Source organism: Atractosteus spatula, chromosome 26 (genome assembly GCF_055471065.1).
Source record: "Atractosteus spatula isolate fAtrSpa1 chromosome 26, fAtrSpa1.hap1, whole genome shotgun sequence".
Lineage (NCBI taxonomy): Eukaryota > Metazoa > Chordata > Actinopteri > Semionotiformes > Lepisosteidae > Atractosteus > Atractosteus spatula.
The window spans coordinates 6,353,937-6,377,810 of record NC_142731.1 but is presented as its reverse complement, the minus strand read 5'-3'; the positions used below and the strand labels follow the sequence as shown (position 1 = coordinate 6,377,810).

At 46.7% G+C, this 23,874-nt stretch overlaps 1 protein-coding gene across 1 annotated transcript in view; it reads right to left on the bottom strand.

The window, feature by feature from the left end:
• Positions 1–3,564: 3,564 nt before the first annotated feature.
• The window catches only part of cacnb1 (calcium voltage-gated channel auxiliary subunit beta 1), a 35,584-nt gene continuing 15,274 nt past the window's right edge, over positions 3,565–23,874 (bottom strand). The window contains exons 5-14 of the mRNA XM_088905952.1: positions 23,321–23,397; positions 21,090–21,250; positions 18,358–18,438; positions 17,809–17,867; positions 16,963–17,072; positions 10,027–10,178; positions 8,445–8,540; positions 7,347–7,532; positions 5,775–5,891; positions 3,565–4,280 (exon numbers count right to left, since the gene is read on the bottom strand). Coding sequence (XP_088762078.1) covers positions 3,693–4,280; positions 5,775–5,891; positions 7,347–7,532; positions 8,445–8,540; positions 10,027–10,178; positions 16,963–17,072; positions 17,809–17,867; positions 18,358–18,438; positions 21,090–21,250; positions 23,321–23,397 — 1,627 coding nt within the window. The 3' untranslated portion in view covers positions 3,565–3,692. The remainder of the gene's footprint in view (positions 4,281–5,774; positions 5,892–7,346; positions 7,533–8,444; positions 8,541–10,026; positions 10,179–16,962; positions 17,073–17,808; positions 17,868–18,357; positions 18,439–21,089; positions 21,251–23,320; positions 23,398–23,874) is intronic.

The window sequence follows — 23,874 nt, the reverse complement described above, 5'->3', positions numbered from 1 at the left end:
AATCTGAAATCGGTAGAGAGCTGAAACTCCCATTTCTTTTGCAATTTTCTGCCAACATGCCAGGATTTTGTTTCAACCAGGGACCTTAGTTCCTTGTGCTATGTACAGAGACATTTTCAGGTTCCATGCTTCAGCAAGGTAACATGCAGCCAGGTGCCTGACACTAAACTTCAGATAAATCCGTGCATGGTTGGCACTTCAGAAGAAACATGAAAAATTACATCTTAACTAATCGGATTCATGAAAAGTAAACATCATGACCATACCCTTAACAGTAACTCATCACAAACAGGCACTTATTTACTTACTGTATACAGTATATAGGCTCGAAACTGTGTACTTCCGTTATGCATACATTAAACAGTAAGACATGATACAAAACACATGGGCCCCGCATCATCAGAGCCTTTTTATCCTGATTACTAATTTAGCAACTGTACCGCAAAAGATTGTAGACAAAATCATTCCAAGCTTGCAAATATTTGCAAAGGTGAGACTGATCACTAGTCCCTCTTTTCTACATTAAGTCTGTGAATTGGTTTCACTTCTGAAACCATTACAGAGGGGAAGAAAGCTAGGAGAACATGGCAGTAAGGGGCCTTAACCCACAATTATCACAATAATGACTGAAACAAAACTCCAGCTTGCTGTGAGCCTATAAGCTAGAGTTTCAGTTCAGAGTCCTCGACCACGCCTTTAATGCAGTTACTACATTCGCACTGGGATCCACTGAGGCGCTGGTATGTAGCACTAATGACAGACGATGGAGTCGAAAGGGCTTGATTTTCACAGCTTGTTAAGTGAGAGTAAGCCTTGGAGAAAGCAGGCATCAAGGCCTCACATCCTGCACCCCGGAGCCCATTTCAGAAATCATGCAGTTCTGATCCACCGAGCGGACTCGAACCCGAGTCTTCTTTTGGTGTCTTACAGAACCTGGAGGTTTGGGCTTCCATACACAAAGAACACACTATCACAACATCATTAAAGAGGGCTAACAAATCTCTAGCTCCAAGACTTCAATGTGACTGAACAGGAAAGTGAGGAAAAATGTTGCTTACAGTCCTGAATATTTTTTGTTGACACCTGTGGGTACGTTTGCTGGGCTTTAATACTGATTTAGCCCAGATCACTGTACAAACTGTAAGTAAACCATGGTGGAGTTAATGCACATAGCTTTGACTTAAAAGTTGGCGCAACTTCACTTCAAAGCTACAAAGCGCTGTAGTGGACACTCATACCAGTGCACCAACTGTTTCAAAGGCTTTACAACAGTGCCCAGGCTTGCAGGACACCTATTTACATTCTCAGTAGCATGTTTGGTCAATTGTCAACTGTATTTTTAAACTTCTGCATAAAAACGAACTACAAATGTTATATTTTGTCTGAACTCCTGTCAACATACCCTAATTTAGCAGAGAAATGGGCCCTTTTTAAAAACAAATCATCAATTTCTAAATGCTTAACACAGATATTCCGACTCCAGTTATTGTATATAGCAATACACTAAGAGATAATTAAGTTAGACAGCTCTGAGAATCACTCTGACAGCTCTGGCATTTTTCACATTTGATTTTCCTGCTGTTCTTCTTTTTTTTTAAGTTTACACACATGCCAGTTCCATAAAGGCAGGGAATTTTAACATCCTAATAAAGACAATCAGATGTCTGGGTGACCCTTGTAAAGCTGTCAGTGTGGCTGACACCTCATCCCCACAGAACTTGTTCAGGTGGAGTCCAGCTCCCTCATTCCCAAAGACGGGCGGTGTGGCAGTGTGTCCGTGTGTCCGGTGGCAGTGTGCCCGTGTGTCCAGCGTGATGGGAAAACCTGCTCCCGTTCTCCTCTCCCATCTATCCTGGTGTCCGTGCGTTACTGAGGTGCGAGGCTGAGGCACTGAGATGTGGCACCTGTATCTCCATGTCTGTTGTTTGTGTATAATCAGCACAGAGAAGAGCAGCTCCTGTTCTCACACTACTCCCCCGCTTCATTTAAAGACACCCGGCTTGCTTTTTGTCCCTTGTTGTTGTTTTTGTTTAAAATTAGGTTGATCAGTTTGTCTTTTTTTTTTAAGTTGAAATAAAAAAAAACTAACTAAAATCTCCAAGACAAAAGTGAAAAAAAATCTTGCTACAATCAGGCACCCGAAGTTGGAGGTTTTTTCCCTTTGATAGTTGTGGTATTCAGAAGAAGGTGAGCGAGGCTGTCACCTGAAGACACAGATTCATCTCTGAACAAAACAGAGATCCTGGGAGATGGGGAAATAGCTTGTTTGTTTTCCCCCAGTGTCTTGCAAGAAGCTTGCTAAGATGAGGAGTTTGGAGCTGGCAACATGCACCTGGGCAAAACCAGAATTCGGAAACCAGGAAGAAGAATAGGCGAGATAGGTACAGTATGTATCACAATCAAACAGGGCTGGACAGGACTGTAGAAGACATAGTTAGAGTCTCTGTTCTCCTGAGTACTAACCCCAGGCTGTGTCCCTTATCCACTGAAGAGCAGCTGAGGATACTGGGGTAGGAAAACTAGCTGACAGCCTTAGATGAGGCGTGGGATGAACCGCAAAGGACCAGAAATCCAGGATCAAGTGAGAAGGGGCATCGTGATTGTGGATGCTGAGCAGAAGCTGACAGACTCCAGAAGAAACAAAGCTTGCAACCCCCTCTGCTGGCAGGTTACTAGAACAGCCAGGAAAGGCAGATAGGATCTAACAGTACTGCGCTTGCGAGCAGAGACGAAGGGCAGGGTTAAGAGAGTCTCTTCATAGAAAAATAAAACGAAGAAAGGCAAGGATTTGGGGGGTGGGGGGGTGGGGGGGTTGGCGCCAAAAAAGCCACTAGACAGAAGCGGAGTCTGAGTCACAGAGTACAGACACTGTCCTAGCCTGAAACCTGCTCCAGCTCTCATGGATGTTCACCCGAACGACAAAGAAATAATTAAGAACAAGATCCGAAAACCGGCTTGTGCCATCAGCTGAAATCCACGGGCCTTTATATTGGCCGACGTTAGTTTCGCGTCCAAGTGAAAAATAAACCTCTAAAATCTTGATGCTCCCTTTCTCGTTCAATGTCACCGATTAAGTCTTCGAAGAGCTTGAGTCTGAAATCACTTTTTTGATGAGTGAACTTTAAATACGGACTCTTGACTCTTGACGATTCTAAACTTTGAGGTGTGAAAGCCAGATGCCGTGAATCAATGATTTGGTGTTTTGTTTACATTGCTACCAAACACACCCATGTTAGGTGTATCCAATATCAATCTGCGGAGAAAATGTCCTGTAAGATCAACTCAACCTTGCCCCCGATTCCCTCCCCCCCCAAAAAAAACAAGGTGTCTTTGAAAAGCATGTGCTACATCTTGAAGAGCTGCCCGAGGTTACATCCAGCAGGTGCCAGATCAATGAGCCTTCCCTGGCATAAGCCCCGCAACTCGTATGAATTTGTTCACCCCAGTTCATCCTTACTGCACCCTTTCGTAGTGTACAGTGCTACAAAATATGATTTTATAGGAGCCTGGCAAAAATGTTCTTTTGTTCTAAGTCAGCAAGGGCTCTAGAATGAGAAAGCTGAACATCACGAGGCTCTAGTAAAATGACTTTTATATTCGTTAGCACTGCAGCTCGTCCCCTGTCCACTTGTACCTCTGCCCTCTAGAATGAGATCCTCTCTGCTCATCAGGCTGTCAGCCGGTGTGCCAGACTAGCGGATGTAGACGTCTCTTCCCCAGTCCTCCTGGTTCTTGTTGTGGCCCAGATTGGGCTCGCTGGGTTCCTGGCTTTGGCAGTACCTCTCCCGGACCTTGGCCCGGTTCTGCTGCTCGTGCAGGGCGGCCCGGTTGAGGTTCTCCTGGTCAGGTTCGGCGCCCTCGTCTTCCCAGGAGGCCTGGCGGTGCTGGTGCTGGCTGAGGTGCAGCCGGGCCCCGCCGCGGTACGGGTCGGGCTCCTCGTACGGGTCCGTCTCGATGTCCATGCAGGAGTCCCCCGCCTCGGTGTAGGCCGAGTCGCGGCTGCCCTGCGTCTCCGAGTCGAAGGTGTCCTGCCTCGACAGCCCGCGGCCCCCCCCGCCCCGCGACTGCGCTCGCGACGCGCGCAGGTACAGCTGGTGGTGGTGCTGTTTGCCCCCTGGGTCACCCTGGTAGTCGTGAAGCCCGGTTCTGTCAGACAGAGGCCCGTCCCGCTTCTGTTCTCCGTGCACCAGGTACGGGCCCTGGCCCGGCCACAGCAGGAAGGCAGAGCATGTCCACACCACACCATGCAAGGAGAGAAAACAAAAACAGCCACAAGCACAGGCAGTGAGTTAGTCTGAAGAGGAGGCACATCAGTCAGTTAGACACGCCGTCCAAAACACACACGAGCGTCTCCCAGACCTCCAGAGCTGAAAGCAAATTCAGCGCATCTTAATCTCATGTGCCAGTGGGGGAGAGCAGGCAATTACTTCCTTAACCAGCTCTACTGTAACCCAATGACATACGCGGCTAACCCGCTTTCAGATTGTGAAAAATCTGCAAAACCTGTAGGGAACTGCTGGAGAGGAAGGAGGAAGCGAAACACTGCCTGACATGTGAGGTGACCAACAGCACAGAGCTGCTGGGCTGTGCTTACTGCTGTTCGGAAATTAAGCTACTTGCACTATGCAGAATTAAGATCCTGTTAATTGAAAACGGGGGCCTCTTTGGCCTCTCTTGTGTGATACTCAGAAGCAGATGGATTTAAAAGCAGCCATGGGAATGAATTACAGCTCAGTCTCTGTGAGAATTACAGACCTGACATCAGACTTCATTAGATGATGTGAAAAACAAAAAGTTTAGACGGATCTGGGAGATGGAGATAATTCAGCATTCAAAGCTGGAAATAAACGTACAGTTCCGCAGTTGCACTAAGCACGGCTAAAGGTACCTTCAGCTATCATTAGGCTGGTTAGTACAGTACTTAAATCAACACCAGCCCCCACAATGCAAATATCATTTTGCACTGCATAATTTCAAACGAAAGGATTAATCAAGGGCTGGTAAGGAACACCCAAACACAAAGACATAATCAAGGCTGTAAGGAGATCAAAGGGCACAACCACAAAACATAAAATTATTCTCTCCTTCTGACACTTTCATTTCCAAATGTTATTCAAACCGAACACCTCACACTGCCTGAATTAGCAAGTCAGTCAAAAAGTATTTGCAGATGCTGTTAAACATAAATCAATCAATAAATAATGTAGCAAACATGAATCATCGATTACCACAAAACAGATTCTCGCAGAAAAGAATCAATTAAAATATGAATAAATGCGAATTCACTATTAAAGGGGAATTGTGAGAAATTAAAGGGGGGGTGGTTTCATTATCTTGAGGTAGGTTTTAACCCCAAATCTCCTTCATATCATTAGACAAGTTTTTCAGAATTGTTTTCCAAATAAAACCCTTTTCATACTTATTTTTTATTAAGGAATATAAAAATATTTTGAGCAGCATACACATTATTATCTGTAAACTTCAAATAAAAGTTTCAACAAGTGTATTCAGCACTTAAAACCGGAGGCCACTGATTATTAAAACAGGTGGCAGTGGGGTGAAAATAAAGTTTATGTAGCATTTGTCTGTCCATTTGCCTGTATCATATGGCAGTTTGCATCTATTAAGAGTTTGGTCACATACAGTCACTTATCTGATTCTATTTTTTTCTTCTGTATGATAATCCAACAATGGACGTGCAATTTTAACGTAAAAAGTCAAGAAGAAACTTGAGGCACTGTTTAAAAGTGCTTTTTAGTTCAGTTTTTCTTTGCATTCTGATGCCGTCTCATTATTCCACAACGGTGGGCTGGGATGCTAAGGAAATGGTTATGGCTGGGGTTGATGGGATCACTCAGGGCTGTGTGCTTCGTCGGACGGCAACGCAAATGCTGAAAGGAAGTTAAGACGCACGAGGAGGCTTCCTGTTTATTTGCACTGGACATAAACAAACCAGGTCATTATCTCGTTAGTCTGGGCTTCCCAATCTGGAAAACACAGCAGCCGCATGAACGCAAGCAGGCACAAGTACAGGAACAATCCCAGGGGTCTTGAGGGAGCTCGTCTGGTGTCACGGAGGAAGGAAGCAGCAGAGTTCTGTCTACATGTTTCTGGTGAAGCAACGGTTTGTTTAAATGGCCAGGCAGCTACCAGAAACGTAACTACGCTCTTGGGATTATTGCACTTGCGAAAAGCAGCCCTAGGTATTCAGTTGCGGTTTTAAATGTCTTCTTATCACACTAAATAAAGGTTCATAAATGCAGCTCAGGAGGACTGGAGTTTTTTTTCATTTGGATTTAGTTTTTCTGTGATGACTCTTTCAATCCACATAATTGACATATATACTGTGGCAATTTAATGTTCTCCTGAAATGCTTTTAGAATTTCAAATGAAACAGATTTTTCTCCCTACCGCACACACTACTTCCCTGAACTGCATGTTCACTTTTTTTTTTAGTAAGATTTAAGAAGAAATTGTACAACAAAGCCTTGCATTGTGTTTGCTGCTTTGAAACCATTTCTATGCAAAACTATGACACCATAATGGCCCTTTTAAAAAAAAAAATACAGAAAATTAAAAATTTTATGGACCTCTAAAAAAAAAAAACGGATATTATTGAGTAAAACAGTTCCGGGTTTCTCAACAGAAATCAATAGTTGTATCCCAGGGGGCTGTTGTGACAATTGTGCTAAATGACGCCAGGTTTCTCAGTTTGGCTGTGTGATTGCACGCGGATCCTACATGAGGTTGCTGTCTGTTTCAGGAGCGTGTGCACGCATGGGTGTGCATGTGTGTGTGGGCCAGTGTGAGTGTGTGTGTGTGTGTGTGTGTGTGTGTGTGTGTGTGTGTGTGGCCAGTGTGAGTGTGTGCGCACGCACGCGTGTGTGTGTGTGGGCCAGTGTGAGTGTGTGTGTGTGTGTGTGTGTGTGTGTGTGTGGGCCAGTGTGAGTGTGTGCGCGCGCACGCGTGTGTGTGTGTGTGGGCCAGTGTGAGTGTGCGCGTGCCAGTGTGAGTGTGCGCGTGCCAGTGTGAGTGTGTGTGTACGCCAGAGTGAGTACGTTAGCCCCACTGTCTTCGCGCTGAGAGCTGCCTGGGGAGCATGGAGGCCCAACAGCCTCGGTATGGAGAGGTCCCAGTGCCTTTCTCTTGCCCTAGCTGCGTGACTCTTCTCTATACCGAGCGGTGTGCGCCTCCCCCTGTTCACTGCAGGTCGGGGGTGGGGGGAGAGCCCAGGAGCCCCGCTGTTCCATCCCCCTCCCCATCTAGAGGGCGTGCTCCTCCTCCCGGGCCTCGTCCTGGCCCCCCCACAGCCCCAGGTTGCGGCGCAGCGAGGTCAGCACCTGTACCTGCAGGTTGGAGACGGGGGCAGGAGAGGCGGCCAGGGCGGCGGTGGCCATGGTGCGGTTCAGCAGGGGGTGGGGGGGGTTGCTGCTGGGGGGGTGCGTGGCCTTCCAGTACGCCTCCAGGTAGTCGGCCAGGTGCTCGCAGGCGTCTTCCAGCTGGTTCTCATCCAGGATGATGTCAAAGAGCTCCTGGAATATTCAGCAGGGGTTAGAAAAAAGGAGGGGGGAGTGAGGGATTCGGTTTAGCCATGGTGAGCATCCAGCCTTCCCATAGGCCATGACTGACTGTGTTTCAAAACACCACTCAAAAAAGGGACAATTAAATAAACAAGCAAAAATTGCTAAGTGACTCATGGGATTGACAAAAGGCTTCTCTTGTGGGCTCTGGTGAGATCTGCCTTCCCTTTTCTAGCTTTTTAAGTTTATTTTGTGTTGGCGTTGCTGCCGAACAGGCAGACAGCCTCCTGCGACCCGCCCACGCGTCAGAGTCACTCGTCTTCTGACGCCCTGCAGGCCCCCCCAGCGCCTTGGGAGACGCTCAGCGCCATGTGGAGGAGCAGTGCTTCCCTCACTGCCAGCACCGCCGAGCCTGCCGGCGCCCAGGAAGGTGTTTCGCTCAGAGCCGAGAAAGCCCAGGGTGACTAATCCGAACTGTGCCCCTGGCAGAGCTCTGCCAATGGTTACGCCACCTCCTGGGGAATCCTGGTCAGGCATAAACACAAGCCCAGGGCTGTACTCACAGCTCCCCCCACTCCACAAAGCTCAGCCTTCACTCCGAGCGAGAGTCTTAACTGGCTGTGCCACTCAGCAGCCGCTGTTTTTGATTTTCGACGATCCGGCAAACCGTCTTTTCAGTAAGGGGATAGATGGCGGTGGTGGAGGGAGTCATAATCTCCGTAGTACTCAAAGTTCTCTTTTCTGAATACAAAGCGCCAAGACAGTAGGAATGCCACGATGCCAAGAAGTCTGTTTTCAGAACAGCTGCGTTCAACAGCTGCCAGGTCAGCCTCTCTGAGCACCTCTGAGACGGGAGAGCCAGGAGACGGACTGCGGCACGGGTCAGAAGGAGGGACTTGAAAGAAGCAGGGGGTCAGTACTTACAGGAGGGCACTGGGCCAGCTTGTCTGCTGCCACCATCTGCACATTGAGGTGTTTGGCCTGGGATTTGCCTCGGGATTTGATGAGCCTCTGCAGCACCTGCAGTGAGAGCACAGAGAGCTAAACACCGTCCTCCATTTGAGGCACAGCGGCAAAACAGACACCCGGTGTGGAGCTGTCCCTTCAGGAGACTCCCACCAAACACAACGTGTACAGCACATCCCCCTTCTGCACCCCAGCGTACAGAACAACCGAACACCACACCGGCTTTTAAAAGTCAAGAAAGCACCGATTATTTCTTCTGTGCCTGCACACCCACACTCAGCTCACAGAGACAGACCAAGCACCCACACCGAGACAAAGGGGAGGTGCGGGCAGACTCCTCTGAGACGCCCACACACCTGCAGCGCCACCTGGAGGGGAGACCCGTCCCTACCAGCCAGCAACGAGTCCAGGCGGGTCCCTTTACTGAACGAGTTCACAGTTCAGATTATTTTACACATGCACAAGTGCAATGAAATGCTTATTTGCTTGCATGCTCCAGCTCAAAGACATATTGACCTATGTAAACACAGAACAGCAGCAACAACAACGAAATTAACACTCAACTTAAACAGAACTCAGCACAAGCAGTGAGCTCTGTACACAAGAGAGCCATGTGTGCACCAGACAGCACTGTTTAACAATGCCACACAGCCGCTGAGGAAAAGACATCCCTCCTGCTCTCCTCACATCACTCTCAATGTGGTAACAGGGCTTGTCACATTAGGGTAGCTCCTGCATGACAAGCATTTATTTTAGCATTTTGTTTGTATTTGCAATTTACACATTTGTTGTAGCATTTGCAGAATTAAATTCTCTTTCTTTCTTTAAAAAACTTGACAACAACAGGAGGAATGCTATGCAGCGTGGCACGCACACCAGAGAAATTACAGTATATTTCCAGAACAGGGCTTCAGGATTCTTTATACCCATTAGAGCCTCATTAAGCATCTCTGAGACAGGAGAGCAAGGAGATCTACAGTGTGAAACAGAGAAGCCCGTGCCAAAAAAAAACAAAGTGGGCACATGTGCACAGCACAACCAAGCACAGCTAAATATACAACTCAAATGTAGAAGCAGTGACTAAGATTTCTGAGCTATGTCAAAATATACCCCCAGACAAGTGTTGCTGACAAGCGGCATATGCTGCAACACCTGGATGTTTTGGTGCACATGAACAACAGAGGGTCTGTTGTCACTCTCCATGTGCAGGAGTATCTCAGTCTCTCATTCAGTGTGCCAGCTAAAGTGTGAGTCAGTCATCATCATGACTGAATGTCACAGAGACTCCCTTCCTTCCTTTCTTGTCCAGATGGGAAATTTTCTTTGCAAATACATACTTTCACAAATTCTTTGCAGCCCTTAGCTTTTATTTGTCAAGGGCTTGACACAACATGAAACCCTTGACAAATAAAAAAAAACATACATGTATAAGATTTAGAAAACAAGTCAGAAGCTTTAAAATAGTTCTCACAGTCTGAGATCGATAGATAAAGCTGGGTGGTCAGCATTTGAAACGGATACCTACGACACTCACACCTACCTTGGGGGAGGCGATCTTGATGTAGACGATGATGGGCGCCAGGGAGGTCTTGGCCAGCTGGGAGGGGTGGTTGATGGTGTCGGCGTCCAGGGCGACCAGCTGCAGGGTGCGCGCCAGTTCGAAGATCCGCTCGATCTCGCTCTGCACTTCCGCTGCGAGGGGGACACAGTGGCAGGGTGAGGGCCGGCCCCAGGGCGCGCGGGAGGGGCCGCCCCAGCCGCCGCCGCGCCAGGGGCCTCAGCGGGCTGCGGCCCTGAGCAGGGCTCAGGCAGCCCTGATTCAGTGAAATAAGCAGCACAGCTTCGTTAGTTCCGCTGAGGACCGGTGTCAAGAGTCTTGCTGGAATGCACACGACACAGCCACAGCCTGAACCCCAGAGGACGGAGCCGACTTTCGCCAGTCCTATTGATGCGGGAAGCCTCCAGCTCTCGCCAAAATCGGAATGCATTCAAATTCCGATTTCAAACGAGGAGAGGAAAATACCTTTGTTTTTCCTTAAACAAAGGGAGACGCAGTTCGTTGCGTTTTGTGATTTGTGCTGCAACATAGATGTTGTGAAACCCCCACAGAACGTGCCCCTGTCTGTGCGAGGAGCGTCTCTGAACCGCAAGACAGCGCAGGCCATTTTAAAAAGCTCGGTCCACTCAGCTTACCACTCGAACCCTTCCTCCGACGCGGGAGGCAGGAGGATTGCGTAGGCTTCCCTCTGCGAGGCACCGGGAATCAGAGTCGTATCATGGAGGGGAACGATGTGGCTCACACTGCCACTTTACAGGTGCCCAGCTAGTGGCACTCAGCCACTGGTGCACCGTGGTTTTAAAACCCCGGTCTCAGTTCACGAATCCTAAGCCTGGAGTTGAAACCGCGACGTCTGGCCAAAGGGTTCGAGCAACTACTTCACTCCTTGAGGGGCAAATAAATCGCGCCTTGGGGATAATAAAGACTACTCTGCTGGAGCCATTTTGGCGACCCCCGGACTACACACCACAACTCAGCGCACACTGTGTGGGTTTGTGGAGCATGAAACTGTGGAAATGATGCAAATGGCAAGACAGCGTTAACATTCACGGTCAGCATACCCTCGCATCTTTCAGCATTATGAATCACGGATGCTGAAAATGGGAAGTGGGGTTCTCTGAAGGCTTGGTTTCAGGTCGGCAAAATACGTAACACTCCAGACTCACTCAGCAGAGTCAGACCCTCCAGAAGAGGGGCACAATGAGACTTGCTGGCTCTCCTAAGCATCTGCTGTGCTTGGGCAGGCGTGGAAGGCATTTTCCCATACAGTTGCACATGCGCATGCTGAGAACTCAAGAAGCAGCCAGGAACACAATGTGCTCATTCTTCTTCATATTCCCCTAAGACCCTGTTCTCAACAGAGTTCCGAAACGTTGTCTTGATCATAAAAAATGAATTATGATCCTTAGCAGGAACAAAACAGGCCTGCAGCCCAAAACCACTCTTATTGTTGTAACGGAAGAGGGCAAAGAGTAGGAAATAGATATTTGAGGATTCGTTATTAATTATTTAAAGGAGTGGCAGGATATCATTTGAGCATTTTCTGTTCCATTTAGTTGACAAATGCTTCTCTATCAGAGTTGAAATAGCAGCAGGTCCAGCCAGTCAGGATTAAGAAGAGGCCTGAGGGCTGCCCTCCTGCTTTTAAATTAAATAAGTCAGAGATAATGAAAATTCAATTAGCAAAAGGGAGGCAGGGGCAGATGAATTAAGAAAATGATGAATAAGAAAAGATTAACTAATATAAATGCGGGAACAGGGGAGGAGGAATATGCTATGCAATGACATGTTGATATTCATATGCAGAATTAAAACGCCAGTTGCTGAATGTAATTCAGAAAGCCTAACCTCTATAGCAACATAATCAGTAAACTGAAGATGCATCTGACAGGACTGTTTTCCTCAACTTCAAACTTGAGTCAAGGAGCACAAACTTAACTACTTTTGTCTCTGAATATTCTACTCTGAATATTTCATAAGAAATAATAAGAAAATGAAAATACAATAAGAATAAGAAAATACAAATAACACTGATGCTTGCATTTCGGCATATTGTAACAGCACAAAATGCTGAAACGACAACACAGGAAATGAATGAAAATAAAGTCAAGTAAAAGTAAAACTGTATATTTAATTTAATATTCAAAATATGAAGTAATTTGTAATTCAAACAGTAAGGTTAAACATATGCGAGACTTTCTTTGCACCAGAAATCCTCAATGCAGAATATGCCCATCGAGGCAACCATTAATGAACACACCAGTTTGTGTGTTTAAAGGGAATTATACGATGATATAGGTGGCCATCCTATAATCTCTTGCATCATTTGGAGGTTTAAGTAAACTGTTCTCCTTCAAGTAATCAAGACTGCCAACCGAGCTGTTCAGTGAACAAAAAACCACCCAGCCTCTTTATCAAAACTCCCAATCCCTATTCCGGATGTCCCATCAGTAGAGAGAACATTTTTAACATTGCATATTCGTCTGCAAGGAAATTGTTCCTGAAAAAAAAAACAAAATGGAAAACCTTCACCATATTTGTAGTCTGTTAAAAAAAACCTGCTTGATTAATTTAGAAATTCGTCTTCATATCACAGCAAAAAGTTATTTGAATTTCTGCCATTAGAACACATACAATATTCGATCCTGCAATGTCAACAATTTAAATGGGTATTTTAATTATTTATTGCTCAGGACACTTCCTTTAATGAAAGCAGCACAGAATCACTGTGCTTGTAAGGCGTTTTATCTGTGGACAAAAGAGCACGCGCAGGTCCAGTGGAACTCAATGAGCTACTGAATGTGCCCTCTCTCAACAAACAGAGTACTGACAGATGAGTATGACTAGTGTAAAGGGATGCATTATCTCTTTATACAATTGAACTGTTTTCGGTGTTTGGTTTCTTTTAACATCATTTTTGTAGAGCCTCTACCATGTCTTATACTCACAGTATATTTCATTTTACAGCTTGGCTCACACAAAGGAACTTATATTTTTCCCCATTTGAACGAAAAACCAGCTTCCTGCATCTAAAAAAAGCTGTGCTCCCTTCTTTGCAAAGCATCACTAACTTCATTATGCTCCATAACACAGCTGGGATACTTTCAGCTACGCACACTGTATTGCAAAGATAAAAGGTCTTTTTAAGGATTCTGAGAAAAAAGGTCTCTCCTTTTCTAAAGGGCATCAAACTGGAGGCAGACCAATTTCACCTCAAATACATGACAGGTCTCTCAGATCCTGTGCAGATGTGGAAAGGAACCAAACACAAAGGGCTCAGAGCCCAGAGAGCATTCCAGAAGGTCAAACCCCTTGGAAAATCCCAGTTGTTGTTTTTGTAGAGTAGCTTCTGTAAACCATTGTGCATCAGAGTGCAGCGCCTCCCTAGTCTGGCAGAAGTGGACTATATTTTAATGACCTGAACAGCATGATGTGTGCCAGCTGAGGTACAAGATCTTAACTAAACACTTTCAAAAGCACACGGGAAAGTCCATAGTCAGCAAACTTTAGAAATCTGTGGCTCCCTCATAGCTGAATTACTGAAGGCATTCAGAAGGTTAAGCCATCTCTGGTTCGAACCTGGGGCCACATGACCAGCTAGCTCTGACTGTATTTCCCAAGCTGTAGTGCCGAGTGCTACAGGGGTGGGGTGGGCAGAAGCTGGCCAGGGTCCTCTCGGGGCATTCTTTCAAGACTATAGCGACTTCTGGGACTTCAGGCTAGTGAGAGATGTCCCTATTCCTCCAGCTGGCTTCATCCCTGCTGTTAAAGCACCATAGGGCCTGCAGTGCATCAACAGATTGATGGGCTCTGACAGGTGGGCATGGTGAGGTAGTGTGTCTTCAGGGATTGTAGCTGGAAATGTTGAGTCATTAGAAACAGGGTGTGCCAAACCGGGGGGGGCTTCCATCTGCAGGGAATAGTGAGAGCTGCACATTTGACTGTGGGAAGAGGTACACACCACTGCCCTGTGACCTAGGTGGGGTAGCAACAGTATGCAATGAAGGATGAGCTGGTGGAATCAATCGCTCCCGGATTCTGCGCTTTGGATGTGGATGCTGGTATAAATTAATACAGGTCTGTCATAGCAATGGCACCCACAAAGAACATAACACGCAGATTCCTTCAACATGATATATGGTCGCTACCTTCAGATCCACAGGACTTTCAAAAGCTAAGACAGATCCCTGTTTTTTTTTAAATAAATGTAAAAGCAAATTAAGAGAGAAGCACCGCATGGGAGGGATGTTTTTTTTACTTCGTTTTAAAATTTTAGCTAGAGGGGAGCTCATTTCCTACTGGAGTGAAAAGGATGAATGCTTTGGAATTCATCCTGGATGTGAGGGGTTTTGTTCTTGGAAACCCGAAAAGTCAAGCGCAGAGCAGAGTCACCTTGTGCTGCTCTTTTGTTATAGCAAGCAACAGGCATGTTAGAACTCTTGTACAGGCATGTAGATAGATAGAGAAGACAGGCAGGCAAGCAGACAGACCAACAGGCAGACAGACAGACCGACCAACAGGCTGGTGCAATGAGAGGAGAGGCGCTAGTCTGTATTAATGGAGGATACGTACCCAGTACGTCTGAGTCAGAGAGGGAGGGACAGCGCAGGGTTGGGGGAAAGGAGCAGTGGGGGGGAGGGACAGAATGAGAAAGAGAGAAAAGCCAAGATCAGATTCAGACAGTCAGTCAGGGCAATTCGAAACACCACTCCAAGGCCATCAAGGGCGTGGCCCTGGCACTGAAACAGCCCTTCAGTGCATCATTGTTCTGTGCTCACAGGACAAGCTAGCAGTCTTTCCAAAAACCCCACCTTCCCTGTAGTAGCATACACCTACGGTACCAGCTGCGCTATCTGCACTACTGCTGTTCATGAAGAAAACCATACAGTTCACAATGCTCAGCCTAAGCTAGGTTTTATTTTTTTGGAAAAGAGTAGTAAAACACAGCTTTCAATTTTAGTAAGCGCACTTTCTTACTGAAATAAAACTGTAATCATGTTCAGATTTTGTCTGAAGATTGTAAAGAACTGTTTATCGGACAAATTATTTTGAATGAACCAATTATTTAGAAGAAAGTCTATAAAGATCAACACTTTGATGAGAGAGTTATTAAAGGGAAACTAAAATAGTCTTGGCAACTCAACAGCAGCATTCTGTACTCCAGGCATGTCAATCCAGGTCTTGGAGAGCCAGTGTGTCTGAAGATTTTTAATTCAATTTAGCTCTTAAGAAGCTAAACCAGCTGGTTACGGGTTTAACTGAACCAATTTAACAGCTTCTCTCAGCTTTTCAAGTGCTGCTGCTTTAAAGAGCCCTGCGGACACACAGGCCCTCCAGGACCAGGACTGGGCAGTCATGTCCTACTCCATTCAGAAAGGAATGAATAACCATAAGGTAAATTAACAGCCATTGGTGTTTCTATTCATGTAACATGCACAACTTCTATATATTGAATGGGCAGGCTAATTCTGCTTCAATTAAAAACAACAGAACAATGATTTTATCATTCATAATTCTTATTCATAAGATGTTAGTCTAGATGGTTATTTCTGGGAACAGCAGAACTCACTACAAAGATTGTTCCTGCCAGTGTGAGACAGAATGGATACAGTGTGTAGTGCCGGACACTTGTTAGCAAGAGCCATAAATAAGATAGGCAATTCCCACAACTGCCTCTATACCAGGAGATTCCAATCATCCGGACCATCACTGCAAGCCAATGCCCAAACATACTCTAACCTGTTGATACGTACAACACTGGCAGGCTGACCATTATCAGTGGATGTTTTCTTAATCAATCATGTTTTTCGCATATTGCAGATAGCTCCAAATGTTAAATGACTCTCTATTTTGGTGACAGCAATTCAAGAAAAATGCCTTAATCTGCTAGCTTTGTGGTTCTTCAGCCTGAAGAGGACACTTTTAGGTTCCGTCTGGGTGGCTGCTGCCCGGCTGACCAGTTGACAGACACACAAATATGACTTCAGAGTGGCAGGCAAACACAGCAGAGGAACACCAACAGCTAGCAAGGGGGCCTGTCTCCCGTCTACAGCCTGTTCGGGGCTGGACTTGGCGTGGATGTCTGCGGGCGTGCTCGTGTTCGAGACCCGCCGGAGTGACGATGGGGGCGAGTGGAACGTATGTGGTGTCCCACACTGTTGGGGCACGAAGGCGGGGGGGTTCAGGGCTCCTCAGACAGCTGTGAACCCCGCTGATCCACGGGAGAATCAACTCTGGGTTTCAAGTGGGCGATGTCTCTTCTGCAACAGGTGCAGTGCCCTTGACCCCCTGTTACTTGTGAAAATCAGCTCACTAATGTCTTTTTATCTGGAGCTTTGGGAGACGCCTATATGCCAGGTAAAATGCACAACCCAGTTTTAGTCTGAATGGAAGAAAATTAACCATTTATACATCTGTAAATCTGCATCACTGTGGACTCCAGTTTGTGTTACGTGTTGCGTGTGTTTTACATGTCAGTTCAGTATGCGCACAGCATCAGTGTCAGCTGGCATGTGTAGGAAACGGTCTGTACATCCACAGGCGTGCAGGTGTGGCTGTGAGTGTGAGTGCACACTGGCAGGCGTGCGTGTGCGGCTGTAAGTGTGAGTGCACACTGGCAGGTGAGCGAGTGTACTGTAGCTGTGCATGTGAGTGTGAGTGGACACTGGCGGACGAGCGAGTGTACTGTAGCTGTGCATGTGAGTGTGAGTGGACACTGGCGGACGAGCGAGTGTACTGTAGCTGTGCATGTGAGTGTGAGTGGACACTGGCGGACGAGCGAGTGTACTGTAGCTGTGCATGTGAGAGGGAGTGGACATTGGAGGGCGTGCAAATGTAGCTGTGCATGTGTGTGAGTGCACACCATCAGACGTGCACTTGTGTGAAGGCGAGTGTGCGGGGGCTTGGGTCCACTCTTACCCAGGCTGGAGCGGGTGCTGGATCGCTCTATGATGGTGTGTTTGCTGGGGTTGTTGAGCACGGAACGCTTTGCCAGCGAGATATCAGCCGTAACCCGAGTAATTGATATTCTGAGAAAACAAAAATAAAAATTATTTTATTGACACCATTATTGCATTGGGATGTTAGGATTCCTTGTCCTGAACCATCCCCATCTCAACTGAGTGAATGATGATTCACCAGTGAGTAAAAATCTCTTATAATTAATCCACACAATTAGTAAACAGAAAAAATTAATGAGCAAACAAAGACTTTCAATGGAAAGTCGGAGCAAGGCAATAAAAAACATTTATTTCAGAAAGACAGCTAGAACAGAACTCTTTGTTCCCACCTGATTATTTAAGAATTGTTAAACACAAGTTGGTCCAAGGAGAAGTACAAACTAAACCAAAGATCTAAGAAGGTGCTGTAAATTTCACATCTACCTTCATTTGAATGTGGATTAGAACCTTATTATCCTGTCAACCCTATATCATTCTGTCTGGTGTGAATTTTGTGATTCTTTTTTCCCCACTGTGAAATCATTAGTCATTAAGATTCACAATCCTTTTTCATTTCTTAATGTACCACACTTCATCAATACATCACACTTCCACTGCTGGTTCACGCAGTTTCTAGACAAATTTTGCCTCAATATCAACCATTTCAATACATATTAGAACCACGAATGTTTAGTTTCTTTTCAATGCACTTTTGCAATGCCCTGCCTTACTATATACAAGGGGTCCCCTCCATTGCCTATTCTGCAGAAAACAGAACCTGGCTTCTGGAAGACAGTTGATTACGCGACTGTAAAAGGTGGCTTACCTGCCATCGAACCTGTGTTTGAGGAAATCAAAGAGAGCCTTCTGCATCATGTCAGTTACCTGTCACAAAACAGGGAGAGAAAGGGAGGCAGTGAGACAGAGAGAGAGGGGGGAGCAGGTGATTAGACAGGATGGACAAGCATCTGTTGATTTCAACCACTGATGACAATCTGCCCACTCCCATTTGAAGGGAGAGAAGCAAAAAGTGGATCTACTGCAAGAGAGAAACCGAGTTAGACCTGCATAACTTCAATAGTCATATTTCTGCTGCAGTCAACATACCGTAGTAAAACACCAGTTTTCAATCTAAAGGGTTTGTGTTAAATTGTTAATTTAAACCTGTTAACCACCCTAAACACAGGTGCATAATGATGTAAAATACTGTTGTTCACCTTTAAAACAGCTGTTAAAAAGTGAATGCTTTGTGCTCTTTTATATGCAGAAAAATTACCAATGTCACAGCTGAATGGAACCATGAATCAACAGCGCTAAAGGAAGATAAGATGCTCCTTTTATTTGAGCAATAGAGGGTTGCTCACAGCTCGGTTACCTCATAGCCCTTGAGAGACGGCCCCACCAGAATGATGGGTCTCATGGAAGGTACCACATCGTAGGGGGGTACATGCTCCATCTGCAGCCAGAGAGAGAAGAGGGGTAACAGACAGCAGGGGCAAGTGCTCATTGCTCAGCAGGCGGAACGACAGAGGGTTTTAATGGACTTCCCAACAGCTCAGGACTTTTGTTTACTCAGCATGCCTTGCCCTTTCCTAGCGTCTCTACAGCCGAACAAAAAAACGGCTATGTTTTTTTCTCCCAGCGTGTCTAGAACTTTAACGTGAACAGCACAGATGTCTGCTTGTCTTGTCTGGCACTCTGGATCGGTGTGTAAAGGCCAATAAGACAGGGTTGCTCGACAGTGCAGTTTCCTGCAAGGCTACGTCTAACTAGCCTGGTGACAGCGGATGGGTGGCCCTAGTGGTTTCGCATCACAACACTTTTTATGGCAACATTCCCAGCATTCCCAGAGTGTTCCCCCCCCCCCCCCCCCCACTAAGTTATGGCACTGACTCACAGGCAAATCTTTGCATGCCTTTTGTGCCTGAAAGCATCATGGCCTCATTGTGCATGCAAGGCCAAAGTGTTCTGTATAGTCGTACTCAAGGGGGTATCAAGGTGTACAGAAAGTGGGATGTGAGCACCACAAGTTCCTCTGGGCGCTCCATGTTCAAGTGCGTTAATCAAGGAACGTCAAGGAATTAATAACACACGTTGTGCCTCTGACCGTTTTCAGCATAATTCTGCACTTAGCAATGTTTTCAGCCTCAAACACCATAGACTGCAGGGCTGTACTCAAAGTTGGAAAGTGCTTAAAAAGGTCTGTTGCACATTTTAGCTCCAGGCACTTCAATATCTCCCTGCAGCTCGATCATAGCTCTCAACTGGGGGTACAGCAACCCACGCCATGTCCTTTACCCTCTAGCAGCTCATCATATCATCTGCAAAACACAGCCTGGATCCATAACGAGTGAGCATCTGAAATGATTCTAGGAATGGACTATATATGCAGTTTAGCACTGTCAGGAATACCACATGACACAATAGGCCTTTTCGCCATAAAATGAACTTACCAGTGTGCCAATTGTTAATTACAGACAGAGCAGAGATGCAAGCACAGTATGAATTAATACAATTCGCCATGCAGCTAAAACGATTTATAGTGTGTAATACCTGGTCATTTTTTTTCAGTCATTTGATTTTACATCACAGTCTCAAACATCTAAATTTAGTTTTGCATAGCACAGGACTGCTAAGTCTGCCGCTGATGAGCCCTGATGTCATGTGCATACACTGCCTGCATTAGCTCTCGAAATCACAGTGACACCGTGACATCCGGAGACACTGCCATCGAAGCAAAACCGTTTAATTGAAATGCAAACATTTCAAAGTGAATTACCCAACGCTCGAGTTATCCTGACATGGCGCTTTTTAAACGGAATTGCAAATCAAGAACAATAAAAGAGAACAAATAGATTTCGAAAACAGAAATAAATAATCAAAGAAAATCAATAAATCCAGCCAAAAAAGAATTTCCCTGGCCTGCCAGAACTCCGGAGGAGTTCAGGTGCAGCTCAGGAGGAGCTCAGGAGGAGCTCGGGCGAGGCAGCTCCTGGAAGATAAGCTTCCACAGCCCCATGCAGAAAGAGACTGAATCACATCTCAACCCCAGAAGCCCAATGAGAGAATAAACACCACAGACTCACCGACTTCTGTTTCTGTTTAGCTGGACCACCTTTCATTCCGCAAACAAAACCCCCAACAAACAAGAAAAAAAAACAAGAACACAGAGCAGGAGTGTTATTGACAGGTCAGGACGGAGATATTGCAAGGGGTGAGCCGGCCACACTGACCTCCAGACTGGAGCAGAGCAGAACCCTGCTGTGAGACAGGAAGTGTTGGGTTTTATTTTTGCACATTTTGTTGCAACCTTACGTCGCTTTGTTATATAACCACAGAGTCTTCTTCACGACCACTTTGTCAGAGGCGTTTCATGACACAACGCAAAGACCACCAAGGGAGCATCAAAACCACTTTTAACGATCTTTCAGAAGTACTGAGCCGCATTTCATTTTGTGCAAATAAGCGTGAATGTATTTGATCTTGTGTCTGTCTCTGTTGTATCTCAGGTGGAGCAGCGAGAATCCTCTTTGCAGGCAGCTCCTCAGAGTTCTCCTGGCAGTGAAAATACACGGGTATCTGTGGGAGCTATTTGTAAATCCGTACAGATGCCAGGAGCTTGTTTATAAAACAGAAGCAAGGGCTGTGGGATGGCCCGGCTAACTAGCAGACCCACCTGTGTGTTCTGACACAGCCACATTTCCTGCGAGCCCTGCTCCTTCAGGCGTGTAACTCCATAAGCCCAGCAGCAAATTCATGACGTGAAACAAAAGGTGCTTCTCCCTAATACTTAACAAGTCTGTCTCGTCCTTTTTGTGTTTCCCCTCTGAACTTCGTTTGATGCTACCCAGCAGGCCGTGCGGGTCCTCCTGTGACAGCCAGCTCACCCTTCCCAATACGCACACACAGCTCTAACTGTTACCGTAGCAACCGGAGACAGAGGGGTGAGAGGGTTAGTGAGGGAGCTGGGGGGGGGTTACAGACCAGACGCGGTGGGTTGGCTGGAGGGGGGTTGAGGAGGAGGGGGGGGGGGGGGTAATCTCAGTAGCAGAAGCAGCAGCAGCAGCTCTGGGTCCTAACAGCTGTGCCAACGGCCACCGGTTTTACCTTCTTAAAGAAAGGGATGCGCTTGGCATTAGCCTGGGGGGAGGTGACGCTGCTCACGCTGGTTTTGGGGGAGCGGGAGTCAATCGGGGGCTCGGAAGGCTCCTCTGTATCCAAGTCGAGGGGGTCAACATCAAAACCCACTGTGGATATCTCCACATGAGCTGGGGGGGGGGAGGGAGGAGGGGGCGCAGTGGGGAGTGATGGGGTGGGGGAGACAGAGAAAGAGGGTGGGGGAGAGGGGGCAGAGGGAGGAGCAGCAAGAGCTCAGGGAGTGGCGCGGGACGGGAGACAGGGAGAGGGAGCGGGAGAGAGGGAGAGACACGGGTCCGGGAAGAGGCAGGGAAAGACACGAGTCAGAGGGGGAAGAGGGGTTGGAGAAGTGAGGACCACGAAGATGGAGAAAACGAGAAAAGAAATAAAAGGCAGTAAAACACAAGTGTTGGAAGTCGAGGAAACATGCCGATGTGGCAGAAAAATGGAGATGAAACCATTAAAAAAACACAAAAGGTCATCGTCGGGTCAAGTCAGGGTGGACAGACACGGGAGAGAAAAATATCAGCATGAGAGATATTTTTTCGGCAGGGTGGCTATAGAGGGAGAGGGGAGGTGTGGGCACAGGGACCAGGGCAAGCTGGTGTGGGAGGGGGGCTCTTGCTAAGTCAGCAGAGCAAAGGAGATTCGGGATATCTAGAAGAGACATCAGCAGCACACAGGACTAGTACAGTCGTACCCTGTACAGCTACAGTGGATGAAGCCATTAAAAGAAATTCATACGGATCTCTCGCAGTGAGTCCACACTCACAGTCCGAAGCCGTCACACTGGAGACTGAAACCACAGCTGAATCTAAAGTCACTGTCACATTTCACGCAGACCCAACATATCGAACGCATCTGCAATGGCTCAGAGCCCATCGGCTTGAGAGGAGCATGGGGCCTTCCATCTCTCAAGATCCTGCGCGGGCTACAAAGCACATTCTTGTTCTGCAGTTAGAATATAAACTTTAAAACCACAAATTAAAAAAGCATTCCAGGTGAATACAAATACAAATTTGTTTTAATGGCTTCCAGTACTTTAGACACTTTGGGGCCATAACATTTCCAGGGGAATTACCTAGTTTTTTTTTTTTAACAGACACAGGAAAAGGTGACAATTTCCCCTGAAGAGAGGTCTGATTTAAATTTCTCGTTAGTGCAACACCCAAACTGTTATTTCCTCAGACAGCTACCGAACTGAACATTCTAAATTTAATTTCTGTCAAAGGCACATGTTAAATATACATCCTGTGTCAATCACATCAGCATCCCTCATACTGGGTGCTCAAGGGCTACAAAGTCTTCTGGCTTTCTTTCTACCTGAACTATGAGTACTGTAAATGCAGTTCTCTTCACCGGAGAAATTCAGCAGAAAATTGATTCAGGGAGACCTATAAAGCCTGTCGGATTGTAGGCTTTAAGGTCTGGAATTGAGGAAAACTGCTCTCAATCTACAGTCTCAGTAAAAATCATTGATATTCAATTTGCTTATTTTCCTTAAATCCATATAACTTACGAGCAAGGTCTCCCAATTCTGCTCATAGGTACCCCTTCCCCAACCTGTTTTTTGTTCCTTAATGGGCCTAACAATAGATTTAACTTGAGCTCTTCAGATCTTTTCAGCTTCTAAACATAAAGGTTTCTCAAGTGACTGACTGCATGATCTCCAACACTCAAGCAGAACAAAAAACCCAGAAAGGTTCCTGCTTCGGTCCTGAAGAGCCCTGGTCCGGAAAGTCTTACAGGCAACCCTAAATCACCTACTGTGCTTCTAAAGACTGGGAAGCCTTGTAAGTTATTGATTAACCGTGTAATGTGTTCCATTAAGGAAACTCTGCCCCCAAGGGCTAAATGGTTTTCGGATATTTGTTCCAAATTATGTCTAAATTATTTAATTGAAACATTCAACCACGTAACTAAAACTGCTCCGGGTCTTTAGAAATCGATGCTGGTTTTCCTATAAAACCTGATGACGTGGGGCTCTCCAGGACCAGTGGTGGAGACCCCTGGTCTACCTATAACCCTGCAGTAAAACAGTATCCGATCTAAGCAGTTTTGTAAACTCTTAACTGTAAACTTGTGAAGCAGCTATTCAGTTAAGGGGCTGTGAGTTCATATTTAAAGGAATCGGCTCAAATGAGGGTGCTGCACGTGTGTTTGCTCAAGGTTTCCACTACATATAGATGCGGCAGCTTTACCTGTGGCAGGCGGGGTGGGTCTGCGTGTCCCTGTGGCAACATCCCCCAGGCTGGAGCTGGAGTTCCCTCCAGATTTACTGCAAGAAGAAACTGCGGCAGTCAGGCAAAGCTAGGACCGACCTGGGCGACAGAGGACACACCGCAGGCCGACGGGCGATGCTCAGAGGACCGACAGCCTGGCCAGATGTGCGCAGATAGGGTCATATTAAACGCCAGAAACGCTGGGGCGAGGCGAAAGGTGAATGAATGCGCAGACAGGGGCAGTATTGCGTAGACCAGTGCACCGTCGCCGAGTTTGTTCTGTTGGCTGCGTCACCAGGGCCTCCGTCAGTTCAACGCCTTACCGGAGATTTGCTATCTTCACCACCCCACCCGAAGACAAGGCCTGTTCACTTTGTGGATGGATCAGAGCGATAGTACAGCCCGGGTGCCATGTGCCCCTTTTCCTGTGCCCTGTGCCCCATGTCCCTTTTTCCTAGTCCTGTGCCTTGTGCCCCTTGACCTGTGCTCCATGCCCCTTGTCCTGTCCCCTCTGTCTCTTGTCCCATGCCCTG